At 42.3% G+C, this 19,484-nt stretch overlaps 1 protein-coding gene across 1 annotated transcript in view; it reads right to left on the bottom strand.

Annotated features, from left to right (window-relative positions):
* IL12RB2 (interleukin 12 receptor subunit beta 2) overlaps nucleotides 1–19,484 on the bottom strand; it is a 65,514-nt gene that overhangs the window by 13,701 nt on the left and 32,329 nt on the right. Inside the window, exons 9-12 of the mRNA XM_036349845.1 lie at nucleotides 18,551–18,770; nucleotides 9,567–9,767; nucleotides 5,306–5,404; nucleotides 5,056–5,214 (exon numbers count right to left, since the gene is read on the bottom strand). Of these exons, the coding sequence (XP_036205738.1) occupies nucleotides 5,056–5,214; nucleotides 5,306–5,404; nucleotides 9,567–9,767; nucleotides 18,551–18,770 (679 nt within the window). The remainder of the gene's footprint in view (nucleotides 1–5,055; nucleotides 5,215–5,305; nucleotides 5,405–9,566; nucleotides 9,768–18,550; nucleotides 18,771–19,484) is intronic.

Here is a 19,484-nt window from a genome sequence, read left to right as displayed (position 1 = left end):
AATAGACTGTGAACTCTGTGAGACAGGGAATGGGTCTTACTCATCAATATGTGCTTCATGAATAAAAGGAATACTAGTATAACCTAAACAGGTATAAAACAGGACTTTGAATCTGGGCCTCCTTCCCTTTTGATGTATTTTTAAATACCCTTATATAGACTTTAGAGTCATCAGATTTGTGGCAAAATAAAGTAGGTATTTTCTTCTACATCTACAACAGCAGCTTTATGAACCAAATGACCATGCATATGTCTGGTTGTAAATAGGCCTCTCGGTTTAAACTCTGCCAAAATGAAAATTGGAAGGTGGAGGGGAGCAATTTCCACATGAAGAGTTCAGAATGGCTCAGGAGGCCCTGACTGGTTTGGCTCAGTGGATAGAGAGTCGGCCTGTGGACTGAAGGGTCCCAGGTTCAATTCCGGTCAAGGGCATGTACCTTGGTTGTGGGCACATCCCTAGTAGGGGGTGTGCAGGAGGCAGCTAATCGATGTCACTCTCTCATCGGTGTTTCTAACTCTCGATCCCTCTCCCTTCCTCTCTGTAAAAAAATCAATAAAATATATATTTTTAAAAATGGCTCAGGAGGAGGTCAATTGATTCATCACCTTCTGGGGTGGTGATGGCGAACCTTTTGAGCTCGGCGTGTCAGCATTTTGAAAAACCCTAACTTAACTCTGGTGCCGTGTCACATGTAGAAATTTTTTGATATTTGCAACTATAGCAAAACAAAGACTTATATTTTTGATATTTATTTTATATACTTAAATGCCATTTAACAAAAAAAAATCAACCAAAAAAATAAGTTCCCGTGTCACCTCTGACATGCGTGTCATAGGTTCGCCATCACTGTTCTGGGGTGTTTTTCAGAACTGACCCTGGCTGGCCCAGTGGAAAGTAGTTCTGTTCAATGCTACATCCTGTTTATCAATGGTGGGTTAGTTAAGTGAATGACTGTAAAGTCTTATAGTGGTATACTAGAGGGCTATTAAAAAGAATGAAGCAAATCCATCTGGACTGATGTGGAAAGATCTCCAGTATTTATTATTGAGAAGTAAAAGCAAAATGAAAATCAGAATATAGGGGGTGGGTTAGAAGAGGATAATGGGGGGTGGGGAGGAGGACGTATGTAATACTTTCCACAATAAAGATGAAAACAAACAAAAAAGATCAGAATACAGATGATTATTCAAAACACTAGAGGCCGGGTGCACGAAATTCATGCATGGGTAGGGTCCTTAGGCCTGGCGGGTCATCAGGGCTGATCAGGTTCCCCGCCTCCCTGCCTCCTCCTTTCCTTGCTCCCTCAGTGCCCCACCGCTGCTGGTCGCCCACCATGTTCCATGCCACCCCCGGAGGTCAGCACACATCATAGCGAGCGATCGAACTCCCATTCTCCCGGTCAAACTCCCGAGGGGACACTTTGCATATTAGCCTTTTATATATATAGATAGGCTTAAAATTTTTTCTGGATGAGCATACAAAGAACTGCTAATAGTTTATAAAGAAAGGGATAATTTTGACTTTATGTCTTACTGAACTACTTAAATGTTTTTATCACTTGCAAGTATTACTTATATAATAAAAATTAACTAGCTTCAAAAGTCCTAACTCAGAAAAGCAACACCAGGTCTTGAAAAGTCAAGAGAGAGGACCGACGGCTCAAGTTTCCCAGGTAAAAATCCCTCCTGCAGGCAGCACCCTGGCACCCACATCTCAGGGTGGCTCTGTTACATTCTTCGTGGACCGACTAGTTCTCATGAATGAACAAAAAAGTTGCTTCTTTATGATAAATTCTCCTGAAAGAAAGCTGCCTTTGAAATAAGGAGAAGGGCAAGCCAGAATAAATCAAAATTAGAACATCAAGTCTGGCAGGTGCCTTGGAGCTGCTATAAATAAGTGATCCATGAAGTCACTCAAGATTATACTCCAGCCAGAATTTATTTTAATTGCTTTAGTCTTATAGAATAACTAGTGGCCCAGTGCACAGATTAGTGCACATTGAAAGGAAATTAATTAGAAGAAATATTTTAATATCACTATTCACCCTTTCTCTATAATAGAAGTGTCAGAGGTGAAAAGAATTAGTAAAATGTACATGAAAATAATATATAAATTGATTAAGAAATAAATAATAACATGATATAACAATAAAGACATGAAAACAAAAACATGATATAAAAACAACATTGATAAAAACAATGACTGATAAATTGATTAAACTTATTCTAATATCTCCCTGTATACCACATTAAGAGTAAAAACACTTTCAGAGTACTTGACTAATTTCCCTTGTGATGAAGTATTTACAACTTTAACTTTAACATCACATGCTCTTTGGTCTCAAGAGAACGCAACATACAACTGACCATGTCTGAAAACTTTTTCCAGCCCAGTGAAGCACTTCAACTTCTCTTTCAGGTAATTGTCAGCAACACAGCAGTAAATATCAACATGAAGCAGACTATTATTGTAGATCATGCAGGGAGAACAAAGGGTAAAATATTTAACTATAGCAGTGTTTGACTATATTCTGCACAGTGAGAAACCCTGAAATCATTTTCAAGTTCTACCATTTCCTCTTTTCAGTTAGGTCAAGTTTCTAAACTTTGTAAATCTCCATTTTCTGGCTCATGAAAAGAAAATAGGATTCCACCAGGTCTCCTAGCTACCTACTCCAGGACTTCTACTATAAAATGTTTGCACCTGGCTATAAAGCAAGTTGGGTTCCTGGGCTGAAGAAATTCCCAGGAGGCTAGTCGCTAGGGAGACGTAGCTGGCCATTGCTACGTGATGTCATTACCCGGCACCCACAGCCACTGTTTCCAGGCTGAGCTGGGCTGTGGGCCGCATTTTGCACCATGGGGTCTCAGCAGTGTCAGCTGCAATTTGGTGGGCTGTCGATCCGGGGTGGTGGCAGGGCCTGTGTCCCACTTGGGGGAAGCCGAGTGTTGTTTTGTCAGTGCCAGGTCCGTGGTGCCATTTCTCTGTAAATGGCCAGTGCGCATCACAGCAGCTCCTGCATTGAGCATCTGCCCCCTGGTGGTCAGTGCGCATCATAGCGACCAGTCGGAGGGTCAGACACTTAGCATATTAGCCTTTTATATATATACTAGAGGCCCAGTGCACAAAAATTTGTGCACTCGGGGGGGAGGGGGGGTCCCTCAGCCCGGCCTGTGCCCTCTCGCAGTCTGGGACCCCTCGGGAGATAACGACCTGCTGGTTTAGGCCTGCTCCTGGGTGGCAGAGGGCAGGCTCAATCCCTAGGTGCAGCCCCTGGTCGGGCTCAGAGCAGGGCCGATTGGGGAGTTGGGGCGCCGCCCCCTGTCATGCACAGAGCAGGGCAGATCAGGAGGTTGTGATGCCACCCTCAGTCACGCTCAGGGTAGGGCCGATTGGGGGGTTGGGGCACCGCCCCCTGTCACACTCAAGGCAGGGTCAATGGGGAGGTTGCGGCGCCACCCCCTGTCACGCACAGAGCAGGGCCAATCAGGGGGTTGGGGCACTGCCCCCTGTCACGTACAGAGCAAGGCCCATCAGGGGGGTTGGGGCTCCGTACCCTGTCACGCACAGAGCAGGGTCAATCAGGGGGTTGGGGCCCTGTCCCCTGTCACACACAGAGCAGGGCGGATCAGGGGGTTGGGGCGCCACCCTCCATCACCCATAGAGCAGGGCCGATCAGGGGGTTGGGGCGCCGCCATTCTCACACTCAGGGCAGGGCCGATGGGGAGGTTATGGCTCTACCCCATCACACACAGAGCAGGGCCGATCAGGGGGTTGGGGCGCCACACCCTGTCACACACAGAGTTGCAGGGCAATCAGGGGGTTGGGGAGCTCCCCCCTATCAGGCACAGAGCAGGGCTGATCAGGGGGTTGGGGCACCTTCCCCTGTCACAAACAGAGCAGGGCGGATAGGGAGGTTCTGGCCCTGCCCCCTGTCACACACAGAGCTGCAGGGCGATCAGGGGGTTTGGGCGCTGCCCTCTGTCACACTGATCCTGGTGCCGGGAGGCATATTACCCTTTTACTATATAGGATAGAGGCCTGGTGCACGGGTGGGGGCTGGCTGGTTTGCCCTGAAGGGTGTCCTGGATCAGGGGGTCCCCACTGGGGTGCCTGGCCAGCCTGGGTGAGGGGCTGATGGCTGTTTTCAGGCTGGCGGGTGACTGAAGCTCCCAACCACTCCTTTTTTTCTTTTCTTTTTTTTTATTCTGGGCCAGCTTTAGCTTTGAGGCTTGGCTCCAGCTCTTAGGCCTCCGCTGCTGAAAGCAGGTTTCTGGCCTTTGTTTACCTTCTGTATTTGAAACAATGTTGCGATCCTGCTGGCTGAAGCCCAGCGGACTAAAGCAGGTTTCTGAGGTTTTGTTTAGCTTCTATATTTGTAACATAGTTGCTTAGAGTTGCAGCTCAGAGGCCTACAGCGGCAGGCGGGGAACGTGGGAGTCCTCTGTCACTGAAGCAAGCAAGCCTCATGTTCGCTTTAAGCTGCCTGGCTGCCGGCTGCCATCTTGGCTGGCAGTTAATTTGCATATTGCCCTGATTAGCCAATGGGAACTGTAGTGGTCATACGCTAATTACCATGTTTCTCTTTTATTAGATAGGATAGATTATAGGTCATAAGGAATTAAGTTGTAATTCACCCATTTTGAGAATAAAATAGTATGCTATAATGGTATTTGCAAATATGGGAACTCAAAAAGTTCTCCAAATGCATTCCCTGTAAACCTTAAGGGTCTATATAATAGTACTAAAGTGTCTTTATTGCTTTTTGAAATGCTACCTCCCCATGTGAATAAGCTCCTTGAGAGCCTGGTCTATCATCTTCATTTCTTTAATTTGCTTGGCACATAACATATATCCAGTAACATATATCCAGTAACTGTGCTTATAAGTTTAGATGTCTTTTCCTTCCTTCAGTTAATTTCACAATATTTATTGAGCATCTACTAAGTGCCAGGCACGGTACTAGCACTTTGTGTATGTATGCACATGCATGTGCTTGTGTTCTCCTGGCATCTGAACAAGGAAGGCCCTGCAGCATTCTTTTTTCACACGTACCACAAAATCGAGGTTGGGAAGTGGAGCTCTGTTCCTTCCAGTATATCCTGTAATGGAGGATGCAGCCCATTTGTTCCTGGGCTGGAATTTCGTCCCACGACATTAAAATGCGCCCCTTTTCCTCTGTGATGGCATTAATGTGGGGGCCACTCAGTGGTGCTGTAAAGTAGAGCACAGGAGGCGTCGTCACCCCTCTAAATCCAAATCATGAAACTAAAGCAAAACGTTGCCAAAGGTTCCCAAGACTCACCTTTGTGCGCAGAGTCAGCCCAGATGGAGTGGCATCCTCCCCGGTGCCCTGACAGTGCGTGCACGCGGATTTCATAGCAGATGTGAGGTTTTATGTTCTCTGCAAGGAAAGAGAGCTCTTATCACAGGGGCGGTATCACCTGTGAGTCACTAAAGGAGCCGCCTCCATATCTGTACAGACGCATTCAAGGCATTTCTTGCCTTTTCTTAGTGTGAAGATGGCTCAAGGGTAAAGGAATGACCTGTTACAAAATCTCAGCCTCCTATTTGCTATGGAACCGCCTCCTAGAAGCCACGGCTCCCAACTCCAAAGTTTACCTCATAGTGAACAACTAAGCAAACCTGAGTTTCTTTTGAGGGTCATCGTGATTAAGGAGACAAAAGCTAGCCCAGTCTCAACCAGGATTTAAATATAACCACACAGACCGCTTTTGAAACAAAACTTTCCTTCCGGAAAAAAAACAACTGACTTCTGCAAATAAATCATTTGCCATTTATCAAAAAGTGAGGCTGGGTGTTTCAGGCATAGAACCTGGAAGGCTCTTCAATTCCACAGACGCTTATCAGGATCTGACTGGGGAGCTTGGGGTGACACGTTTGGGTGTGGTTAACCAGGGCACACTCAGTGCAATCCGACCCATTGCTCCTTTCCTACCTGCCCGAACCATGATCCAATTAGATCTCAGTTGCTTTGCAGCGTGGAAGATTTGGAAGATTCCCGGGAATGTTAATACACCTTCGGAGCTTTTAAACTGCCACCCTTTGCAGTTTTCTATCAGCTACAAAGTTTATTGGCAAGTTGCTCTTTCCTGCCCAAGCTCCTTATTTCCATGATTTCTACTTGTTATAAAGAAAAAGGCCCCTCTCGTATTACTGCCCATGACATATCTTTAAATTCCCCATTAAAATTTAAAGGAAAAAGAGAGAGAATCCCTACTAGGTAACGACAGTATCATGTGGTCAAAACCAGAGCTCTCTCCCCTACTGTTTAAAGCCCTGCCATAGGTAGATCTGGTCCCCTACCATGGGCGATTGATTAGGATTTAACATTTCCTGTTTGGGGAAGAAGAATTCCACTGAATAATTTACTAAACTGTGTGTTTTATAAGAAAACTCGCTGTCCTTTAAATATTCCAGCAAATACGCAGCATATAAAGCTCGAACACACCCCCAGTTCTGTCAGAATGACCATGAAGAGAAAAGACTAAGCCACGGGTGAGCTCCCATTTGTATTCATGAACTAAGTGAGATGGAGGTAGGGACACAGTCAGCTCAGCCCTGTAATCCAAAGATTATATGTGGGTGGCATCCAGACCCAGGAGCCCCAAGGGCACCGTGGAGAATGGAATCACATTTCATTTCAGAGTGGCTAGTGCCTGGCTGCTCTGCTACTCGTCGAGGAAGGTGCCAACCAACCACGGTGCCACACAGAGGCATGGGATTTCGAGATGAGCTCAGCCGGCAAATGCTTTTGTTACATTTTGCCATGCAAACTGTGTTTAAGGCAGAAGCCTTGGGAATGGCTCTACAGAAGCTGTGGGCTGCTGCTTGCGAAGAGCCTACCCTTAGTGGAGGAGGGAAGAAAATGTGGCTCCTTAGCTCAGGTGACATTTCCTTTTCCGTGAAGCGTGGAGGCCTAGCAAGCTAGTTCCCTGGTTCTGATCTTGAGGACTCCCGTTGAACTGGCTAAATCTTATACAAACACTCCTTAATCATGTCTGCTTTCCACCTCGAAAATTCCTTAGCCCTGCTCCCCACAATGTTAAGATTTTTATTTCTTCATCCTGGCCCCAACTACCAGCTCATTTCCTCATACTGGCAAGCACACCTATATACCTGGTGTCCATGTTTATAAATACTCTTTTAGGTGGATTTTCTGCAGAAAGCTAATTTCCCCTATTAAGTATGGGGCAGGGGTCGGCAAACTGCGGCTCGGCAAACCGCGGCTCGTGAGCCACATGTGGCTCTTTGGCCCCTTGAGTGTGGCTCTTCCACAAAATACCGACTTCTGCACATGGGCCATGAAGTTTCAATCGTACTGTACGTGCGCGCCTGCACGTGGTGTTTTGTGGAAGAGCCACACTCAAGGGGCCAAAGAGCCGCATGTGGCTCGCGAGCCGCAGTTTGCCGACCACTGACCTAGAGGAAGAATGAGGGAGCATGCAGAAGGGGGGCCCGAAATAGCCTAGGAATCAGGGAAGGTTTTCTGGACATGGCGATGGCCACCTATTGTAAAAGGTGTGGCTCTGTATGGCCTGAACCATCTTTATGCAGACAGGGCGGGACTGACGATCCCTCGCCTAGTCTCACCGACCTACAGTCCTGGAGCTGGACTGTCTTCAGGCCCACTATAAACAAGAGCCCCAGCCAGAAGCTGAGGATGCGAAGGCCATGAGTCATCTCACTGAGGAGAGAGGACCCCTCTGATTTCGTGGTGTGAATTACTTAATTTTTTAAGAGTTTATTTTCATAACGTAACAGCAATACAAACTAATAGCTCACCAAGTGTTTTCAAGTAGCAAGAAAACCATTATTAAAGTTATTTTACCAACCAGGACATGGATCTAATTCAAATGAATATTTCTAAAATGCTTAAAAACACTTTAGTTTCCTAAATATGGAAACCATTCTCTCTTTTCATCTACTTTATGGTATTTGTGTAGAATCATAAAAGGAAGGAACTGTAGGGACTATATGATTTAAACTATCCTGCAGGGGTAAATCCTAATTCAGTTGACAATAAGCATTTGCAATTTTGCAGCACTTCAGAGCTCACTAAGCACCTGCTCTAGGCACTGTTTCATCTGATTTGATAGGCAAAGCAGCCCTCAACGTAAACTGGTGCTACTGCGACAACTCCAGGGACAATCACTTGTCCTGCGAGAGACCATAACAAGTAAGGAAAGTTCCTTCTCAAAAGAGAGCGGGCATCTGCCTTCTTATAATTTCCATGCAGAGGCCTCCGTTTTGCCCTCCAAAACAGTAAAGAATGCATCCTCCTTTTCATGTATGTCAAAGCCAGCAGCAGCCATCAAACCACTCCACCCTCATTTAGAATTCTCTTCCATGTGCTAAGTAGTTTCCACATTAAAAGTTCCAGAATCCCAGGGACTTGCTCACCTTCTGTGGCTCACTGGGCAGCATTCTGTTTACGTGTAGTGATGACAATTGAACACAACTCACTAAAAATCTGAGCAGCTAGACTATAAAGAAGGGCACCCAGGTAAGGACCAGCTCATGTATTATCACGCAGTGTGCTCTGTTTATTTCATCTGTGTAAATTTTTTTGCCTTAAGCAGTGCATGTGTGTCCTCCTGGGCAGGTGCAATGATTGTCAGGATGTGATGGAAGTGTTATGGGATTTAGAGCTTGAAAATCTATTAAAATCTTAGCTCTGTAAAATAATAATAATAATGATAATAATAATAATAATAATAATAATAATAATAATGCTAGCTAGCTAAATTATCAAGCACTTAAAAAATGCTAGGCACTGTTCCAAACATTTTCTTTATATTAATTTAGTTAATCCTCACAATAACCCAATGAGGTAGATAATATTGATATCCCCATATTATAGATAAGCAAACCAAGGCACAGAGAAATTAATTTTCCCTAGATTATCCAACCTAGAAAGGGGCAGGGCCAGGACTCAAATTTAGATAGTCTGGCTGTAGAACTAGTACTTAAACTTACACTTAAAAAGGACATTGCCTAAGTTTTGTCCAACCATCTCAATATGCCTTCAGATGCTTTCTTTCACTTGATTGTAACCACTGACAGATTTGAAAAATTTGAGGATTAGAGACACCAATTAAATAGATAATTCTGAATTTATTATCACAAAAATAGGCAGCAGACCTGAGCATGAAAGACTTCCTGGAATCCTGGTCTATATAATGGGCTGCACATGATATTTCTGAGACTTAAATGAACTCCCCAATGTAAGTTGCCCATCACACTGACTGGTTACTACTTAGCTCTCAGCCACACTCATTTGGTTGATTCACTTATATGGCACCGTGTCAGGCACGTGGGTTTTCCATAGATACTAGAGCTTTTAGGCGACCAGTTGGTTGGCCTTCTATAGCTGCTGTGGTGTATTCTGGGGTGCTGTCCTGAAGGACCCTAGGTGATCACTGTCCCACATTCTCATGTAGCCACTCGTAATTGAAGGGCAGGGTTTTGGGTTCTCACCTGCAATTACCTCAAACAAATGTGAATTTAGAAACCCTCCTGAAGGCAGGTGAACAATCAAGTACCTGAAATCAAAGCAGACACGTTGTAGGGGGAAGTCCGTAGCCAGTTCAGAGGGGGCCGCGTGCCGCGCCCCGGATGGAGCTCCCTCCATTCCACCACGTACTCTTGGACAGCAGAGGCGGCTTCCCCGGGGGGCTCCCAGATCACCATAATGCTGTCCATGCCCTCTGAGTTTGCAGAGACCTGGCCAGGAGCCAGCAACCCTTTATGGGGAAAGTGGGGAGGGACAAAAACAAAAATCACTGTGGTTAAAGATATAAAACATAACAACTCATCCTAGCAAAGTTTTAGAAGAACTGATTTCTTTTTAAGGTCTTCAGGTTCACAGATTTAAGTTCATGGTACTTCTCAATTCGTGGAGATCTGGCATCAACAGCTTGGACAAGGACCCTGTGTAGAGTTATTTATAGAATTATTTCCCCTTCATATTTCACTTCACTTTTCATTTTGTGTCCCCAATGGTACCTGCTCTAGTGAATGTAATAGGAATCCTTCTAATCCAGCTTATATAAGTGTCTCTTCAGATATATATGGATCCTTGGAAATTAGTGCTGCTTTGTGTTTGTGAGTTGCTATTTCATGAACTGTGTTGGGAGTAAATCTAATGTTTTTTCTAACTACCCCTCCCCCCACCCCATACAACATTTTGTTATTGCCTGAGCAGCGCATTTTCGAAGAAGAATGGTCCGATGATGCCTACAGCTCAAAAGCCGCACCAAACAGTGACACGTTGTGGATGCATTTGTTTCTCAACAATCACTCATGGATTTTCTGAACCCCAAATGCGACAATTTTGTTGATTAACCAAGCTATCAAGATGAAAATGAGCCTCATCGAAATTTAGCCACATTTATGCAAAAACGGTCATGGAAAATTTCAACAAAAGAGTGCGTATGGCCGAAACCGGTTTGGCTCAGTGGATAGAGCGTCGGCCTGCGGACTGAAAGGTCCCAGGTTCGATTCCGGTCAAGGGCATGTACCTGGGTTGCGGGCACATCCCCAGTAGGAGATGTGCAGGAGGCAGCTGATCGATGTTTCTCTCTCATCGATGTTTCTAACTCTCTATCTCTCTCCCTTCCTCTCTGTAAAAAATCAATAAAATATATTAAAAAAAAAAAAAAAAAAAGAGTGCATATGTGCCAGCAAAGCTGTGGAGGCCATTTACCCGATATGCTATTCCATATATAACCCTATACTGTGTACTTTATGAATCAATAAAAAAATTACAATTTTTAATTATAAACCTGTGTTTTCTATCAAAATTACTTCTTGCGTGAATTTTGGGACACCCTTTATAAAGATGGCCAGAATGGTCTCTAAAATAGCCAATCAGTTGACACTCCAAAAAGAAAAGCTTGAGAGATCTCATTTCCCCGCCTGTCCACACTTGGTATTTTCTGGCTTCCTAACTTTTGCCAGTCTGGCACGTGTAAAGTGGTACTTAACTGTGGTTTTGTTTTCATTTTCCGGTTTCTCATGAGACTGAGCTTCTCTTCATATGTTACTAAGCATCTGACTTTTTCCCCGTATGTGAACTGCCTGTTCATATACTTTGCTAATTTTTTCTGAGTTTCCTGTCTTGTGTCTGATTTGCAGAAATAGCTTTCATAGTCTAGATCTTAATCACTTGTCAGTTTTCAACTCTAAAAATATCTTACTCTCGTCTTTCGACTCTGATACCTTTATGATGTGTTTGTTGCCCATGAATACTTACTTTGCTGTAGGTAAACCTATGTATGGTTTGTGCATTTTGAGTCTTGTTTATGAAATCCTTCCATCCAGGGGTCATGAAAATACTCAACCACATTTTCTCCTATTGACTTTTGGTTTTACGTTTAACACTCAAGTTTGTTTGTTTTTTATCCAAATCTAGCTGAAAGTTTTTCTTTTAAGGGAATAAATTTTATTATTATCATTATTTTTTTAAATTTTATTATTTTTCCCACACAGTAAGTTTTTTCAAATGTGACACCATCCCTAACATACAAAAAGTTCTATATATGACTAGGTCTGGGTCTAGTCAGCTTCGTCACCAGAACACACTGTTCTCATTACCAGGCTTTGTGATGTCTGACTATTTGGTTGGTAAACTCCCCTCTTCCTTTTGCTGTTCTTTTTCCAAAATACTCTTGGTTATACATAAAACGTTATTCTTCCTTTTATTAGGGTCCCCCAAAATTCCAGCTGGTAGTTTTTACTGGAATTAAGTTAAATATATAGTTTAATTCAGGGAAAACGGATGCTGTTACAATGTTAAATCGTTCCATTAGAAGATTACTCAGCTCTCCTTTGACATCTTTTAATGGAGTTTTAAAAAGTCCTCCTTAAAGTTTTCATGGATTCTTTGTTAGTTTAATTCCTAGACATTTGATACTTTTAGTTTGCTATGTAAATGACATCTTATTTTCTACTATTAATTTGTGTGTGTTATTCTTATTTCTGACAAATTTGCTAAACTCTCTAATTAGTTCTAATAATTTATCTATTGCCCATGTTGAATTTTTCATATAATAATCTTACTAGCTGCATACTTAAAATATCTCTTCCTTCCAATCTTTAAATTAAATCTTTTATTTCATTTTTTTGGTTTTTATGTTGTTGCTAACTTTAAAGAGAAGGTGCCTACATATCTTTATTAAGATGATATTTACTACTGCATGTTTTTGTTGAAAGTCTTACAACACTGAAAGTTTTATTTTATTCATAGTTTCTCTATAGGTTTTAAAAAATAATATATTACTAAAACCTTTTTCTAACTAAATGCTTTTCTATATCTGGGAAGAACATATCTCTTTTTTCTCTCTCTCTCAGTATTAATGTGATGAATTACATTGATACATTTTTCTGATACTCCTCCATCTTTAGATTCCTAGGATTAACCTTGCTTGGTCATCCTGCACTACATTTTGCAGACACTTAACAGTATAGACTATTTTTTAGAGGAGTTTTAAGTTTGTAGCAAAATGAGCAGAAGGTACAGAGATTTTCCAAGTGCCCCTCATACAGAGCGTCCCCTACTACCGACATCCTGCACCAGAGTGGTACATATCAGTATACAGTAAGATTCTTTTTTAGAAAATATATATTTTATTGATTTTTTATAGAGAGGAAGGGAGAGGGATAGAGAGTTAGAAACATCGATGAGAGAGAAACATTGATCAGCTGCCTCCTGCACACCTCCTACTGGGGATGTACCCGCAACCAAAGTACATGCCCTTGGCTGGAATTGAACTCGGGACCCTTCAGTCTGCAGGCCGACGTTCTATCCACTGAGCCAAACCCGTTAGGGCTACAGTAAAATTCTTGATAAATACTTTCAATAATTTTTTCCCTTTCACTTACTTTCTCTCTCACTGGGACTCCTTTTAGGCAGTCATCCTATTTCCCTTTCAATGCTCTCAGTGTTTTAAGTTTGTTTGTTTTTCATCTTCTTTCCCGTTTCCGATGCCTTTTGGAAGAGTTTCTTACCCAATCTTCCACTCACTCGCTCGTCTCCCAATGAGCCCTTTTTGCTCTTCAACCCATTGGCTGAGCTCTTTATTTCAGCAATTAGACTTTCCATTCCGAACCTCTTTATTGCAGGCTTCTTCACAACCACCTGTTCCTATCATTCTCTCTTCTCTTCCTGCCTGAGGACACTTATTATGCTTATTCTAAACTCTTGTTCTTTCTGGTGCATTCGTTATATTTCCTATGGCACAAGTTGTTCTATTTGTTGCCTTCTCCCCTCCCCTATCCCCCCCCCCCCCCGCCCAAACGTGTGCCCCTCCAATTTCTCCTAATTTTCTCCTTTGGGATCATGATTTATTTTTCTTGGATTGATCAACAGCCTTGACCTTCATCTTCCTGTAGGAGGAGGAGTGAAAGCTTAGCTGTAGCTCCTGCTCCTACAGGTAAGTGTAGGTAAGAAGGAGGAGCTTTTCAGGGTGGAGAGCTCGAGGTCAGAGGGCCTGTAGTGATGCCAACTGAGCTCTACCTGTCCACAGGCCCCCCTCAGGTGTCCCTGGCACCTCCAGAACTTACCTGTGCTTTTATGTCTGGCACTTCCCTTTATGGGGGAGTGGGGCTCTGATTCTCTTAACTGCCAGGCCCACAGGGTGGATGGCACCAGAAATCTCAGGAGCCAGCCAGCTCACAGGCACTCTCTGCTCTCAACTCCTCTCCCCGGCTAGGTTCCAGGGCTCCTTACAAGACACTCTGCCCTGCTCTCAGGACTTCCCTGCCCTATAGTAGAAATGCCCAGGCGATGATCATCTCAGAACAACACCGGCAAGAAAAAGGAGTGCTTCCTCCAGCGCTGCCTCCGCCCTTCCCTTCATCACTATTCCCCTTCGCACAGCCTCTGCCTCCCCTGGCACCCTCAGGGCTGGGCGTGGTAGTTAGAGCCTGTAACCTGCATAATTCTACAAGCTGGAATTCCGCAGCTGTGGTTCCTTTATCTTCACTTGCCTTCGTATCTGACTTCCTATGCCAGGAATTTTTTTTTTTTAATGAAATGCATTCATTCAGTAAATATTTATTGAGCACCTATGGTTCACAAGACCCTTTGCCAGTGATGGGCTAACACAGCCAGAGCCTTTCTGACCACTGTTTTCTCTGGAATTAGCTAAAAAAATCAACTTGGCATTGCCCTGCCTCTGAGTCACTACACTTGCCAGGAACCAGCCTGGATGTCCTCCCGCTGAGGGCTGCCAGGGCTTGTTCTCTCCTTCAGATCTTGCCTCACACCTCACTTCCTCTCTGTGACCCTTCACACTATTCCTTTAGCCTCAATCATTCAACTTCCCATCCCCATTTCCACTGAGAGCTTCCGAATAGAGTTATGAAGTTCATGAGATATTTGGAAAGAGACAGGTGGCCTGGTTTTTCTGTCCAGCTCTGCCACTAATTGGATGATCTTGGCTTAATTACTTCCCCTCCTGGGGCCTAAGTCTTTGACAGCTGTATGAGCCTGTTTATGACTCTACTGGCTTTTGATTCTTCCCAAAGTTTCAATAATTCTTGAGCACAAGGACTGGTGTGAAATATGTTTTACTTGTTGACTGTGGGTTTGGCACACATTCAATTTTCATGATAAATCAACAAAAATGTTCTAGTGCTTCTTGATATGCAATGCGATGGCAGGTGCCTTTGATAATAAAATTGTCCCTACTTTTCTCAAAATCAACATAATTCTACCTATTGTGAGTAGTGTGAACACATTCTGAACGAGAGGGACACACAAAATTATGGTACAATATTTCTACAGATTATTCAGAATATGTGTGAGACAAGAGCCATCAAGAATGGGATTACGTAATTTGCCAATCTGTCCTCTGGCCACTCTGAGATGCACAACTTTGCATTGAAGGGTCAGGTGTGGTCTTAGGAGTGGTAAAGACTCTTGAGAATCCAAGGTTTCCACCTTCTGAGACCTTCTTAGAGACAGCTCAGTTGTAGAGAACTACTTCAGTGTCATTCCTTACCTTCTCGGCATGCTCATCTTTACTGAGCCTCATCCTTATTTAACACCTGTCCATTCTGAGAGGAAGTAATGTTCCTTTAACTGCTTTTGTTACTGGGTTCCATCAACTTCCAGCTCCCAGGGTCTTCCTTCCATCAATTATCCCCTTTATTTTCAACTCTTCCCTACCCCTGATTCTGTTTTTGTTTGTTTGTTTGTTTGTTATTGTTTTTTACTTATATGCTCATTCGGATCCCTCTTTAAAACAAACCCTCATGCCCGCACACCTGCATCCCTTCACCTGGCTAGTACCAAGTGGTCTCTCCATACCCTGTTCCCATGTTGCCTCCTCTCCAAGCCCCATACTTGGGCTTTTCTCGGTTCCTAGAGCTACCTGTGCATACCACTAGCCTCACACTTACTATACTGCACTACAGTTCACTCGTTTATATGTCTGCCCTTCCACCTGAGTAAATATAACTGGAGGATCTTATCTTTTAACCTACTGCTGGAGTCCAGTTGACTTAGATAGTATATGCTCAATAAAGGACTACTGGATGAATAAAGTAGAGGCCAACTCTAAAATAAAGAATGTGTCATTTTGAGAAGTTGTTATCAAATCTAAATAAAGAGTCTGGAATGGGCCCAGAAAATTCATGAGGTTTATAACCCCAAGGCTCCTCTGCAGTGAGGTCTGAAGAAGTAAGGTATTCTGACATACTGCATTTTAACAACAACAGGATATAAACAATGGTATGAGCTCTTCTTCCACAGAATTCACTTTAAAAAGTTACATATGTAGTCCTTACTCATCGAAGAAAAAAAATTAAAAAGTATAACAAGCAAAAGGGAAGAAAAATCACCTGCAATCCCATGATGCAATGATGATCTCTATTAACATTTCCATTATATCCCACTAAATGTTTTTAACTTGTGAAAAATGTATATTCATGTAAATACATATTTTAAATGACATTATCCCATATACACTATTGGAAGCCCACCATTGTACTTATTATGTGCATCTTTCCATGGCAATAAAAACATAGCTACAACATCACTTTAATGCTAGCATGAAATCAGTGCCAGTGAGAGTCGGGATATATTAACCCAGTTCATTTTCTATTATTTTACATTTAGGTTATTTGTACTGTTTCACTATTTTTTTTTTTCAACAAACATATTTTTGCCTATTTATTTTAAGCACTTACTATTTGCTGAGGATACATTTATAATGCTAAAATTTCTTGGTCAAAAGATATGTTTATCTTTAAAGTTTATTACATTTGGCCAAATTGTTCTTTAGAAAGAAAGGTATGCCAGTGTACACACCCACTAGCAGGGTACAAGAATACTTTAATCATTCACCAGTGTGGATTATACTAATTTTTTACTCTTAGTCTGATTTGGTTTCTCATGGTTTTTTAAAATTTGCATCTCATTGATTAGTAATTAGACTGAACATATTTTTATATCATTATTATTCTTTTTATATTTATTATTTGAGTTGCTTGTTCATATCCCTGCTTTCTTATTTTAAAAGGTTGGATAGGCCCAGCTGGCATGACTCAGTGGTTGAGCTTCAACCTATGAACCATGAGATCACAGTTGGATTCCTGGTCAGGGCCTATGCCCGGGTTTCAGCTCGATCCCCAGTGTTGAGCATGCAGAAGGCAGCCAATCAATGATTCCCTCTCATCACTGATGTTTTTGTCTCTCTCTGCATCTCCCTTCCTTTCTGAAATCAATAAAAATACATTTTTTAAAAAGTTAGACAGATAATCCTCTTTTTGTAAAAAATGTGATATATACTTTTCTTAAGTTTCTATTTATACATCTGAAACTAGTACAAAATAATATTGAAAGTAAATTGTAATTGAAATAAATAAATAATGTTTTTAAAATAGAAAAGAAAATCTGGCCAACTGTTAACATTTGTTAGATCTGAAAATGGGAACATGGTTTTATTATGTTACTCTGAGAAAAATTGCTACTCGTATTTTTAAAGTTTTATTTTTGGTGTTTTCAACTTTTTAAATTTCACTATGCAGAAAGTTTAAGCTTTTTTCCCCATAGTTAATCCATCTCTTCCATCAGGTTTCTGCCTTAGGTACCTAATACACGTGAGCAAGATTACCATCGGCCTATCAAATACCCACCCGCCTTCATCTTCTTTAGCGAGGCAACACTGCGGCCTGAAATACACTTCTGAGCCTCCTCTGAGCTGGGTGTGGCCTGGTGACCAATTAGAGTCAATGGCTGCAAGTATGTTGTGTGTGACTTGGGGCAAAGCTCCTCAAGGGAGAGGGGTGTGCCTTCCTCTCTTCCATCTCTCCTGCTGCCTGGATGGAAATGGCTAGAACTCTGGGCAACCGTCTTGAAGTTCAGGAGTTCATCCATCTTGAGGACGAAAGCCAACTTGGCAGAAGGAACAGAAGGAGGAGGCTGGAGTCCTGATGATGTCACAAAGCTGCCACACCAGTCCTGGAGAAGGCTGGCTACTTCTGACTTCTTTAATGTGTGAGAATAAATAAATCACTGTGCTCAGGCCTCTGCTAAGAGCAACCCTTTACTCCTAAGAGCAATTTCTAACTCATATACCAATCCAAGGTTATCAATATTTACTTGTATTTTCTTCTACTTATTTTTATTACTCTATTGTCTCTATATTTATAGGTATGTGACTGAAAAGTTATATAACACAGATTTAATAGTATACATAAAATAATCATGTTTTGGTAGACCCTTCTTCAAAATGATGATTGCTAGACTCACATATAGATAAAATTGTTACATTGAATTTTAAGCAAGGATCTTATTAGAGTTTTATTCTATCAGGCAGTTTTGGAAAAAGGCCCTGAGAAATAGCATTAGCATCCTTTTTATCCCCCCTCTTTTTCTTTCTTTTTTTACCTTTTTTTTTAATACTAATTATAGGTTTTTACCCAAAGAAGTTAGTTTTCAGAGAATGCAACTATGAAATGTGTATAGCTAGTTGGGAGGTTTTCAATTAGATCATTGGGATCACACCTAAATTTGTGATATAAAGAACTATAACATAAATTTTTTTTTTACTATAGTTTCATTACAGCCAGAATTTCATTTTAATACGATTGGTTTTAAAATATGTTTTGATTATAGGGGTAAAATATTTTCTTCTAGAATTTGACAGCCTATATTATTCTTGCTTCTGGAAAAATTAGCCAGATATTCATGTTCAACTTAATGCAACTAATATTTCCTTAACTAACACTTATTAAGCACCTGCTATGTACTAGTCTCTGTGTTTAATCTTACAATGACCTGCAAAGTGGATGATGTAATCCCCACTTTAAAGACGGGGGAATTGAAGCCCAGAGTGTTAACTCACTTGTCCACGGCCACTCCTAGTCTAAGTGAAAAAGACAACCTTTGAAAGCTGTTGATTCAGAAGTCTAAATTCCAGGGCTACCCACACCAGGCCCTGAACTGAGCCTGAGGAAGATAAGAGGTGAGTAAGACATGGTTTCCCACAGGCAATATTAAAGAAAAGTTGGTACTTACCTGTCCCACACAGGTCTGTTATGTTAATACGAGTGGGCAGGGAACTGCCTTTTGAGTTAGCTGCAGACACAGCCACAGCCCAGTTCTCAGTTCTGGGAATGACCCAGGTCCAGGAGGTATGTTCTGTGATGTTCTGTAGTGTGGCTTTCTCCCCAGCCACCTCCAGCAAAGTCACCTGATAGTGGAGGATTTTTCCTCTTGCCTCTGATACACTCAGATTCTGCAACAAAACGCATCCACTTACTGTGTAGCCTCAGACAAGGTCGTTGGATGCTCTATGGCTGGACCTCATGGTCCCCTGAAGCAGATGGCTACATCTGAGTGACCTTTTTATTTATATCTTCTCAGCTCCTCAACTGCACACTTTATGCTGCTGCCCACCCCCACCATTTAGAGAAAAATATCACTTAACATTTTTTAAAGCTAATTCTTAACAGAACATTGATTTTTCTTGCTTGCTTCAAAATGAAACTTCCTACCAGTAGAAAACTCAATTGCATTCAATGGAACAGGAGCAGGATCTAAACTGGGAAGATCTGGATTTGAGTTCTAGCTCTACCGATCACCAGCTATGTGACTCAGGGCAAGACACTCAGCTCCTCTGAATCTCCATTTCTAATTTTGTCTCTCTCTCTCTCTCTCTCTCTCTCTCTCTCTCTCTCTCTCTCTCTCTCTCACACACACACACACACACACACACACACACACACACACACACCTTTTTAAATAGAAAGCACAATGCTGCTCATGAAATAAAAAACAAGATTTTCAAGAGCTAAACTAGTAAAACCCATTGGATGAATTGGATGAGCCGTCTGTGCTAGGAGATGAAGACACTCTTTTTAAATGTGTACCCAATGAGTTTTTGGAACTGCAAAAATTCCAACTGAGATCACTTGGGAGCAATCCCAGAAAGTAAGCAGAAAGCTAATTA

Source organism: Myotis myotis, unplaced genomic scaffold, assembly GCF_014108235.1.
Source record: "Myotis myotis isolate mMyoMyo1 unplaced genomic scaffold, mMyoMyo1.p scaffold_m19_p_2, whole genome shotgun sequence".
Taxonomy (NCBI): domain Eukaryota; kingdom Metazoa; phylum Chordata; class Mammalia; order Chiroptera; family Vespertilionidae; genus Myotis; species Myotis myotis.
Note: the sequence above shows the minus strand (reverse complement) of the source record. Positions and strands in the feature narration are given on the sequence as shown.